Genomic DNA, 11,368 nt, shown 5'->3' on the forward strand with positions numbered 1-11,368 from the left:
GTGAATCTTTTCTTAAAAGGCAGAAAAAGTAAGTTATACGTCAGGTTGTGTTTGAGTAACAAACACCTACGTAATTATTCACTTCTGAAAATGCATATTTGCAAAATAAACACATTCACACCCTGCTGAGGCATGCTACACACTCCTAGTGACACACCCACACCCAAGACAGAGGTGCAACAGCCACACAAGTTTTTATGTTCTTAAAAAATTTACCTTTTTGGTTTTGATGGTGATTCTAGATTAATTCAAAGTTGATCCCACAATATAAACGTTTATTTTTCACTATCATGGTCGTCTCTGAATGACAAAGAACCACAGTTAAAAATTAATGCCACTGATTTTTCCATACAAGACTGGAATGAAAAACATGAAGAAAAACCGTGTTTGGTGCAAATATATTTTAATTATAGGCCTGGAGACTAAATCAAATCATACATTCCTCATAGTTTCAATTATTGATCATGACTAATTGTGTTCCAGGCTGCCCGAGGTACAGTGCTGGAACTATTCCAGCACCTCCATCTTATTTCATTAACATAAAACACTAAAGGGGAGAAAAAAAGAAAAACAAAACTTTGATAAAAATAAGTCAGCAAAACAGTTACATGTGTGTTACATGAGTGAGTGACACAAACAGTCCTCTAGCTAGAGTTTCACCAGTTATCACAGGTGAAACAGGTCCCGTACGGATCAGAGGAAATGAGTGGCTTTGGTGTAGCAAGAAGACATGACTCTACATTATGACTGGCAAACAACCGATGACATCACATTTTTCTAGCGCTACAGTATAGACATACATGTAACTGGTGATGAAAACAGTTTAGTCCTACTGATGATGGACAAAGAGGCGTGGTGGTGTGATGAATGAAAAGGCTGCTAAAAACTCCCTCAAGTCCTGAATGTCTACTGCTGTCCTATGACGGCAAGTTTGCTAAAATGTAAATACAAATGTCAAAATAAAAACAATGCTGGAATTAATTACAGTCTGAGGAGCTGCACTTGCTATTTCCTACTTCGGGGAGGGTACGACATGGTCACCAGCCAGCAGGCCCTTTTGTAGGGAAAGCATGTGCCTTGAAAATATGAGAGTGGTGATAAAATGTGAGTTCTGCATTTCCATCTAGACGAGTTGGAGCAGTCGGACTCTTGTCTGACATTATGGTAAGTTCAGTCCCAAACATCACACAGTACAACATTAACAGTATGACCAGTTGATATTAAGAAATTAAAACAATGATCCATTCAGCTTTCTTTTTTTTTCTTTTTTTGAAAACAACATTTCACACTTTGATTCAAGGCTGTGTCTTCCATCATCCTGTTGCATTTAAAACTTTCAAGCTTTATCCCAGTTCTTCCCACAACTCTCATAATTCAGTTTTCCTCTGTGTGAAGAGGTAACAACTGCGCACATGACTTGTACCCATCAGGAGCCAATTACAAAAGACGAACAAAAAGCGTCTAGATATCCTTCTTGTGCTTTTAGCAGCTTATCACATCCAGATTAATGTTGCATTACTGGCCTGTAGTGTTTCCTATGCTTTTTCAAGAGCCAGCTGCAAGGTGTTGTAGCTGCTGTGGTAAACAAAAATCTATGTGGAGGAAGACGGGGTGGGCTGACTTGTCAGTGTATGTAGAGAGGTTTTAATTCACATAATAATGTGGAATCAAAAGGAGGAGAGATCACTGTGAAAGTGAAGAGGGAAGAAATGGGACGCAGCTGAAGACGCTTGATAATTGCATCAGCTTCAGTTTGTCGAGCTACAGGTCACAGGGTTATTTCTGGTTCTTAATGAGCACAACAGGTTCTGAGATAAGACTGCACTTTGTACGTTTTAGGTTTAAGAGACAGGGCTGAAACACACACAAAAGGAAAGAATTTGAGACAATTAAATGAAGGCGCTTATGTAACACTGAAAAAAAGAAAAAAGTTACCAGTGATGCCAAAGTGGCTTGGTTTACTCTGACAAGATTGTGAGATTAACAACTTGGCTGTAGGCATCAAGAACCATGGCATGGTAACCTGTAAAACTTTAAAGTCACAGGCACCTCCATAGCTCAAATTAAGGTCTGCTAGGAACCCACGCAGCCTCGTGTTATTACTAAAGGTGGCAGGTGGACTTGGGTCATATTGCTATTGGAAATTGATGTGATTACTTTTCTTTTTCTATAATCTTTCTTTGAAGATTAGACCCACTCTACTGCCTTCTTCAGAACTGCAAACTCCACTCGTCTTGCACTTAGGCACCACAAATCAAATTAAAAACAAGTGAAATTATTATTATAACAACTGACCCAAGTCTGGTTGTTTGTGGTTAACTCTGGGCCTGGTGGCTCTCATGTGGAGGCAAAAGCCTGGGGTTTGATTTAGCTGCCAAAGCCAAAGATGCCCTTGATGTAGCCGGTCAGACCGCCCTTGCCCTTCTGCTCCACCTTGTCATCCAGCGGTGGGAAGGCCACATGGTTGAGAGCAAGGTCAAAGAACAGGGGCTTGCAGGGGATTGGCTGGAAGTCAGGGGGGAACTGGACCAGATTGGGCTGCTTTCCTACGAGGGCTGGGTCGAGGCGGAAGGTCTCCAGGCGGTTGCAGAGGGGCTGCATGGAGGAGGAGTGAGAAAGTGACCATCAACACATCAACCTACTTCTAACTTACTCTAGTTGGGACAAAATTTATCATATTGGTGCAGAGTGTCTCTTCTTTTTTCTCATCTTACCGTGTTGTCTTTCACCTGCTGCTGAGAGGGAACTTCAGCGGTCTCATCAGTGTCTGAAACACAAACAGTTCGTCAGGACAGAAAAGAATCAGGCTCAATGGGTTTTCATAAAAATAAATGAGCTGACAGCCGACAGTTCAAAATGTTCCCTCACCTAAAATGGCAGCAGCTTGAAGTGAGTATTTTTCAGCGTTGACCTTGGCAATGAGCTCCTGAACATCAGGGAGATCCTACACAAATTCATGATGGATATTATTTATCATTCTATTGTGAGGTTGACAGTGCTACTGTGTGTTTGAGTGTCCTTATGTATAAACAACCTTAAGACTGTTGTTGAGGCTCTTGGCCTTGGACTGGACCTCCTTGGCATATTTCAGCACCCTCTCATACAGCACCAGGGCCTCACTCCACTTCTTCACCAGCACGTAGGACTGGGCAATGAAGAAGCACCTGCAAGGGGAAATGAGGAGAGAAACACAACATTAACAACAGGAGTGTAACTTTTTATGTACTGAAAAGTTATGTATCAAACAGAGGATTTTATGATCAGAAATAAGACATGAGAAAACAGGTCACAGACAAAACTGTGTGTAGTTATGTTATAAAAAAAAAAAAAAGCGGTTGTGTGTGGCCTCTATTGAAGAAATAAGCCATGACAACAAGAAGACAGCAACTGATGGACAAATGCATTGATTAATATTTGGCAGCACTGAATTTTAACTCCTTAACAAACACTCGAGATGCAGCTGAAGCATTTCAAATCCGAAAATGTCTGACCTATAAGCCTTGTAGACCAGCGTCTTGAGGGACACCTCCTTCTGGAAGGTGTGGTCATCCTCCAGACCCTGCAGGGTGGAGAGCTCCGCCAGACTCTGGAGAGAAGGACGGACAGAGCAGGGTTAAGGAAGTGGTGGGAGGGACAGAGACATGTGGACATGGGGAGAAAAATAAGGTGAGAAGAAAGTGACAGTGACTGTCAAACGGGGTGAAATACACATCCCGTCACTGCTGACAACACAATCAGCTCCCCACACCTGAGAGATACCTGTGTGTGACTGATTAATTAGACTAACTGAAACACTAAAAAATATATGCTGTAATTATTTGTGAGAAAATAAGGCGGTGGTCTTTTAAAACAACTACCTTACATGCAGACAGTCATTTACCTGCAGGATGATGTCATAGAGGCGGATGAGGTCCTGTGGACGGGGACCCCTCTTGCTCTCGTCGGTCTCAGGCTCCTTCAGTTTATCCTGAAGAGTATGGGCCATGCTCTCATTCCTCTTCACCAGAGTACACAGCTTGATGTAGGTCAGGTAACTGGGAGAGGAGACAGCAGCACAATCATTTTTCACTTATCCAAGAGATAAATCTCAGTAAGAAATGGCAGAGGACAGGGAGACTTATTTAGTCCTAGGCCTGGATACACGTCACATTATCACTTGCTAAATTATCTTTCTTTATTTTTTTCAATTTCAGTAATGTTTAAGCAAAAATGCCAAACATTCTCCGATTTCAGCTTCAGAAATGTGACGTGTACAAATGTGCTGCTTTTCTTTGTCATACATGAAAGTAAACTCAGTGTCTCTGGGTTTTGGACTGTTGGTGGGATAAACAAGGAACCTGAGACGGCCACCTCAGGTTCTGGAGAGTTATGAGCATTTGTCACTAGTTTCTGATATTTCAAAGACAAAATAATTCATATAGAAAATTATTAGATGAATTAATTATGATAAATTGGTAGTGGAAACCCTTGAGGATGATTGCTTATTCTGACAGTGACTACCTCGATAGACAAAAATAAGTTGGATCCTGACATTTACAAGCACAGATACAAGTCTCGACTGAAGTCTATGTTTCAAGTACAACTGTATCTTTTACCTGTGCAGGAACTGCAGGTTGGACACCTTGCCACTGTCGGCATCGGTGCTCCTTTCTCGCTGCTTCTGAAAGGACAAGCAACATTTTTTTTTTTTTTAAATAACCCTTTTTCACATTCCTGTTCATATATCACATATCTTAGCTGTTAAGCTGTAAATCAAATTGGCAAGTCTGACCTGTCAGCAGACCCCTCGGTCATTAAAATCAAACGACTTCACATCCACCCCCTTCACCTAAAAATGTCAACATTTTAGCCTGGTGCATCTTACCGCCTCACTCTTGAGTTCCTCTCTCACAGCCTGGATGGTGTCTCTGCACTCGGCCAGCAGGGTCTCATACAGATGCTCTTTGGTCTCCTCGTTAGATGCCTGCACAACAGAAACACTAATTATGATCTACAGCTTAATTTAGTTCATTTCTAACTGCAACATTTAAAATTTGTGAACTTCTGTTCATACACCATCCCTCTTTTGTGTGGTATTTGATGCCATTCTTAGACAACAGAAAGATGATGGGAGGGCTTCACTGGTTTCCTGATACAGACTTTATTCATATTACTAAGTTTGAAAACAAAACACCAGTCCTTGTTTTCTAGGCTGTTCACCACTGAAGTAAAAACGTTTTTTTCATGTAACGTTTCAAATCAACCTCGAGATGAAAAAAGCATCTGGAACAATTCTTTGGTGATGTTAGCTAACCATGAATATCACACGTCACGTCAACACTTCTGGTTTCACAGTAAAGGAATATTACTTCTTTCACATTAAAATGCATTTATTGTTAAGCCCATCCACACTCTGGATGGAAAAACAGATTAAGGATCAGACAGAAATACAAAAAGAAGGCACATCGGCTCGACACTCAGGCACACGTTTACAACAACCTTCCACCTGGTTAAAGCAACACTTACAGTAATTAAAGGTCAATCATGCAAACACAAATATTTCCTGTGTATAGAAGTCGTAGTAGTTGATACAAAGAGCAAAAGTGAAGCAGGAATGTGACTGTGGCAAACTGGGGGACAGATGCAGGTATGTGGCCCGGCAGGCTGCCCATACATTCCTGCACATAACCCATCGGTAATCAGACACTCTGGAGTTTCAGGGTTCAGATCTTTTATGAATGACAGGATTGTTCTTCACCTCACCTTTCTTTCATCAACACACTCATACAATAGGCCTGTGTTACTCTAGGATATTCTCAGGTTATGTGGGATTAGAGTAAAAGGGGAAAATGTCAGTGATTGATGACAGAGGAAATGCTGATACAGTTTTATTATTGGTTTGAAGCTCTTGTAAAAGTATGTTAACACTTCTCTGGATGACATTATTGGCACAGCTTCTTTAAAGAGACAGAAATCCTTTAGGAAGCAACAGAGGAAGAATGCTACGAGAAAACTCCCTCGTAGTGATAAATGATTACAGCTTGGTTACAAAAGTGCTCTCATCAACCCAGAAAGCTGATGTTACTGTAGTACCACACACTTGTGCCAACACCCTGGCAATGCCTTGCACGACCAGCTCAACCTGTTGAACATCTTCTGTAGTTCAGACGGAGGGCTGAATGGATAAACTGATGAGAGGCGGTAGCTGTTGTCGGAGCTCTTCAACTAGGACTAATGTACGGCCCAACGCGGTGTTTCCTGTCCAAAGAGGCCAAGAACTGAGGATCAGGTGCAACACATGGGGAAGCTTAAAGTGTTGGTTTGACTTGGCTCATTTCCACTGAGTAATCTAGGACAAGTAGCACCCAAACTTTCTACTTTAAAGTCTAAGAGTCTTAAAGTCCAGCCAGTCTTAAAATATTAGAAAAACAAAACAAAACAATCAACTATGATAATTATTGGCAGCTTCACAGTGAGTTCCCTTGCATTCAGTCATAGATATTTTTACCTTAACAATAACGTGTAACGCTACAGTTCGGCCCAAAAGGGTCCATTTGAGAATGAATGGTGCTTAGAGATGATAATGCTAATCTGTCCACAGAGACCTGCTGGGTGGAGTCCTGTATTTATGTGTGGGCTGAAATGCACAGAATGCAGTCGTGCATTGAGAGAGGCTGCATGCCAGAGATCTGAGTGACTGTGGGTGTGGCAGGTGTGTACAGAGGGTGTGCCGAGCCTTCAGGCACAGAAAAACCAAGAGGAATCAGCTGTGGTGACACATGAGACAGTAAAGAGGAGAGTGCCACCTCCTGAAAGTTTAAGGAACTGGACCTTTACAAGGAAAATTGGCTATTGGAGGAGTAGTTGCACATGTAGGTATGAGAAACTGAGGAAAAAAGGTCTGAAAAGTACATCAGAACAGATTTGAGATAGGGTATTGGCTTCCAGGTCAAACGGGATATTTAGGTTTAAGGATGAACTTTCAGATTTGGCACAACAAATGATAGACTGTCAGAACTCTATTGCATGTGAGGATGCAGATATGACATGGTGGTGTTGAGTGGTGGGGTGATACTGATTTGCCTTCTGATGCAGCATGAACTGACCATTTTTACCATGTGGTGACTAAGTGGGTAACAATGAATCATTTTCTAGAATAAAAAGATTAGATTTATTTTAAGATTTAGAGACAGAGAGGAAACACAGTGGGGAGCCTGTGGGGGGATTGACATACAATTACAGCCAGAAAGCTGGAGCTGAAAACAAAGCATAGAAGTTGCCATTACATGATTATAGAGTACATCTATATGGTTCTATTTAAGTGGGATTTGTTCTCTTTCTGTACTGCATGTCAGATGAACAGATAGCGTTGGCACGCTCCTTCCCACACACCTTTTCAACAGGGGAGGCCTGTATCTGACTAGTCTTGTACAGCCAGACCGACCTCCACAGAGCTGTCAGCACAGGAGAATGGTCTGGCTGCACCCACTCTGCTGTAGGGAAGAAATGCTCTGGCTTGTTCGCATTTCTTTAAACCAATCACAGTTGTTTTAGGTGGCGCTCGGAGCCCAGGATGCAGCAACAGTGTCCTTCACAAGTAGTGTTGGAGAGGAACTTGTTTTGGGGGAACATTTGCACGTGTGGAGGTGAGTATTGTCATTAACATGGCTAATTCCACCACGAAGAAAACACCTCAAAAAGCAGCAAAGTTGTATGTCGACTGTGTGATTGTATGATCCAAATCTTCATCAAAGGTTGTTGGTGTTGTTTCCCATAGCGAAAGGGGATCTTGAAAACGGTAAGACGCAGGGGAAGCGAAAAGGGGGAGAACACCAACAGCCTACATCAAGTGAGTCAGACTAGTGGCCGATCATTTCTGTAACTTTCTGACACCGAGATCTGACGGCACGTCTTTAGAACTAGTTCTGAGAGAAATGTTCATAAACTGGCTTTTATGCTACATTGGGTGTCTGCTTAGGCAGAAGTGCTCACACTTATTGTTGTGTATGGTTATATATTTTGTCCAGATAACACAATTAATATCACTTGGACCCTGTATTCACGCTGATACAGAATTCATGATTTAGGCTTTGGGGACAAACTTTGTGTGTCTTTCTGAGCACTGCCATGTAACGATATTGAGAAATGTTCAGACTTTCAGATTGATGGTCGATTAAAGATCTACAGAGCATGAACTACTTGCCTGAGCAATGGCGGCCTCATTGTCTGCAAGACCCAACAGGAAGATGCGGGCCTTGTCAATCTTGACGGGCACCGTCCGACCTCGCCACTCCACCTCACTCATGGTGGCTGCCTGCTTGGTTCTTGCCTGAGTGATCAGGGCCTGAAGAGAAAAAATAAAACATGCGTTATAAAACATGGATTTTCTTATCCTCAAGAGCGAAGACACCTTGAATATTTGATCTCAAATTTTATTAACACGAGGAGTGTGCGCATGTCCCACCCACTAACATGATATTAAGCATCACCAATATATGAAAGATAACTGATGATACAAGCATATGAACTAATTTCCAACTTCTGTATGTTCACCTCAAGTTTCTCAGCCATCATGCCTCCTCCTCCACCAGTCAATCTCATCTGCATCAAGTCATTGATGGCATTCTGGTCACCTGCAAACAGGAGGGGGAAAAAAATCCAGTTACAAAGTGTATGTGTGAGGCGAGGGAGATATGAGCTTTTGGACATGTGCTGTTTGTGGACAATATATCTGGATGCCTAAATGAGTCTAACGGGGCTGTCGATTATGTTGAGGAGGATCAACTGAATTTTCCCCCACCAGTATGTGTACATTGAAGTGTGTGTTACTCACCAATGTTGTAAGCACAGTAGCGGATGTTGGGCGATATCTCGTCCACACGCTGGCGGTACAGGACTGCCAGTTCCTCTGTGAACGCACTGGCTAGTTTCTCATAGATGGTCCTGACAAGACAAAAAATTGGGTTTTATATTTCCCAACTGTAATAAAAATCCATAGATGATAAACATACATCCACTTATTCTGACAGTGTATTTAGAAACTGTAGTGATGTTAAAACTTACTTGCACTTGTTGAAAGCCTCCATGGCACGCTTCCACTCCTGCAGTTCAAACTCCACCATGCCACTGAGGTATGCAGTGTAGGCCTGAATTCAAATACATTAGCCCTTATTAGTGTCTGCTGAAACAATCAGAAGTTCGCTCCTGATAACATGGCTTTAAATAATTAAATCTTTGTATCAACATTAGTCATTTTGTTTCATACATACTAACAAGCGAGGATCAAAAAATGTTACAAAGGATGATGAGACAAAGATGAGACCGCTGTATCATAGTAAATGTATACCATATACTCTTTACACCTGCAAAGTATCTCTGAATCCACACTCGTACCTGTGCCTCCAGTTTGGTCTTGGCATCAACACGGTGGCTTTCACAGAGCTTCTCCAGCTTCTCGCTGTGCTTGGCAGCCTTTCGTAGACGTGCCAGCAGGTGGAAGCGTTTGCGTGGCTCTGTATTGGCCTCCTGCTTCAGCTGCATGGCGTAGCTCCACGCACGCTCTGCCTCCATCAAAACAAGCAATAGATACCTGAAGGGAGGAGAGGGAACTACATCAGTTCTTTGGCAGCATACAGTATTTTCATTACTTTTTGTCTACAGTGGAGCGTTATTTTCTGCAGGTGTCACTTTTACGAGACTAAGTTAAGAGAATGAAACCATCAAATTTTTTCATTTCTTCAAGTCTTTACAAAGCAGTATTAAAGTCCATTGATCACAGAAACACACTAATGTATTTACATGTTATCAACCATCCTCACCTGCTGTCAGAAAGCATTTCAACAGTTATTTTCTTCCCAATGAACTTGTGTCGGTTTCCCATCTTGAAACCAAGAGTCTTGCGTAGGCGACGCAGTCTGCGAGAGCAGTAGCCCCTGGAAATGGTTAGACAAGGACCTTAATATTACAATAAATTAATATTGTACATTTCTATCTCAGTTTCTCAAAAATGGACAAAGAAACCATTATGGTAACACAATGCAATATTTTTTACAGACATAAGACAGTATTTTCTTTAAAATAAGAATCAATAACCTAATTTGTCTACAGAACAGCCATTGTTTTTCTAACTTGTTATTTTAGCCAACTCGAAACAGCTAATGTGGTGACAATGGTGGCGTGTAAAGTACACAGTAAAGTGGCCACTTTATTAGGTACTCCAGTACAATCTTATTCAATACAACAGCTTTACCATAAATTCAACCTTTATAATACTTAACATCCTGGCTATTTCCTACTGGACTGCAATATACAAAATAATCTCTACTTTTCTGGCTTCAAATGGGGACAGAATTGAACATTATAAGCTTTGTTAACAGTAGAACTGAAGTGGCCATTCAGTGTACATCAGAGTTTAACAAACCATAAGAATCAATGAACTATTTGCACACATCACAGTCTCATGAACCATATGGCAGCAGAGGTTTCAATGTATATAGCTGACTCTCAATTTGTGAAACAAGAATGTGGTCACCAACCTAAACACTGTTATACAAAGAGAATTAAACAAATCTAATGACAGGGAGAGCATTCAATGTCAATTCACAGGAGAACCTTAACAGATAAGGTTTACTAATGTGCTCTGATGAAGATAGAACTGGGCCCCTCTATGTGAACAACTACACAAAACTGGACAGTTCAATACAGACATCTCCACAGATTTTGTGCATTTGGTGCAGTTTTAAGGGTCATGTCTGACTGCATTCAGCTCACCTGTATCTCTGGTAGTCTCCGTGCCTGAGGCCATGCTGCTGCTGGGACTCCTTGATGATTTGCAAGACTGAAATTCAGGGTTAAGGGGCAACCTCATTCCCATCATTAGTACTGAGTATGTCAGTCATGTTAGCATTGGATGTACAGATCCAGACTGTATGGCTCTAGCGCTGCTACTAAAACTCACGAGGTTACAACAGTTTAAAGCGAACAGATTGACATGTTTACAGCATCTCACACAAACTAGCATTCATAGTTTACTAGTTATCCTAGGAGTTGACAAAACTTTACATGACAAGTCATTTAAATCTGCTTTTCCTGTATGCCACACATAGCCTGCTTCAGTGTGACACGTCGCCTAATAACGTTACCCTCTGAACGAGCTAGCTAAGAAGCTAACGTTAGCTTCGGAACCTGACACAGATTCGCCGGGGCAAATTAACTCAATAAAAACGTCGCTACACATCTGGTGCTGAGAAGGATACTTTCCAGTCCAAGTCCTCCGTCCGATAAATTTTCTTTGTTTTCGTCCATGGGGGAAACTTTAGCTTCGTTTTGCTTGTCTGCGGCCATCTCTAGATGCTAACAGCTAAGCGGCACACACATACACATGCCCAGT

The 11,368-nt window shown here is 41.7% G+C and overlaps 1 protein-coding gene across 2 annotated transcripts; it reads right to left on the reverse strand.

Annotated features, from left to right (window-relative positions):
* Window positions 1-272: 272 nt before the first annotated feature.
* On the reverse strand, window positions 273-11,358 carry srp68 (signal recognition particle 68). 2 transcript variants are annotated; one of them, XM_022765045.1, is made up of 16 exons: window positions 11,235-11,358; window positions 10,750-10,816; window positions 9,798-9,911; window positions 9,373-9,568; window positions 9,043-9,125; window positions 8,813-8,922; window positions 8,533-8,612; window positions 8,183-8,323; window positions 4,865-4,963; window positions 4,596-4,657; window positions 3,881-4,034; window positions 3,492-3,586; window positions 3,035-3,164; window positions 2,869-2,944; window positions 2,715-2,767; window positions 273-2,595 (listed from the first exon to the last, which is right to left on the reverse strand). In XM_022765045.1, exons 1-16 carry the CDS (start codon window positions 11,320-11,322, stop codon window positions 2,368-2,370), a joined length of 1,776 nt encoding a protein of 591 aa, XP_022620766.1. In that variant the 5' UTR covers window positions 11,323-11,358; the 3' UTR covers window positions 273-2,367. The 2 variants fall into 2 exon arrangements, with proteins under 2 accessions (XP_022620766.1, XP_022620765.1); XM_022765044.1 differs by having other exon boundaries at window positions 274-2,595; window positions 4,596-4,660.
* Window positions 11,359-11,368: the final 10 nt, after the last annotated feature.

The sequence above is a fragment of the Seriola dumerili genome, unplaced genomic scaffold (assembly GCF_002260705.1).
Source record: "Seriola dumerili isolate Sdu_G_001 unplaced genomic scaffold, Sdu_1.0 BDQW01000621.1, whole genome shotgun sequence".
NCBI lineage: Eukaryota > Metazoa > Chordata > Actinopteri > Carangiformes > Carangidae > Seriola > Seriola dumerili.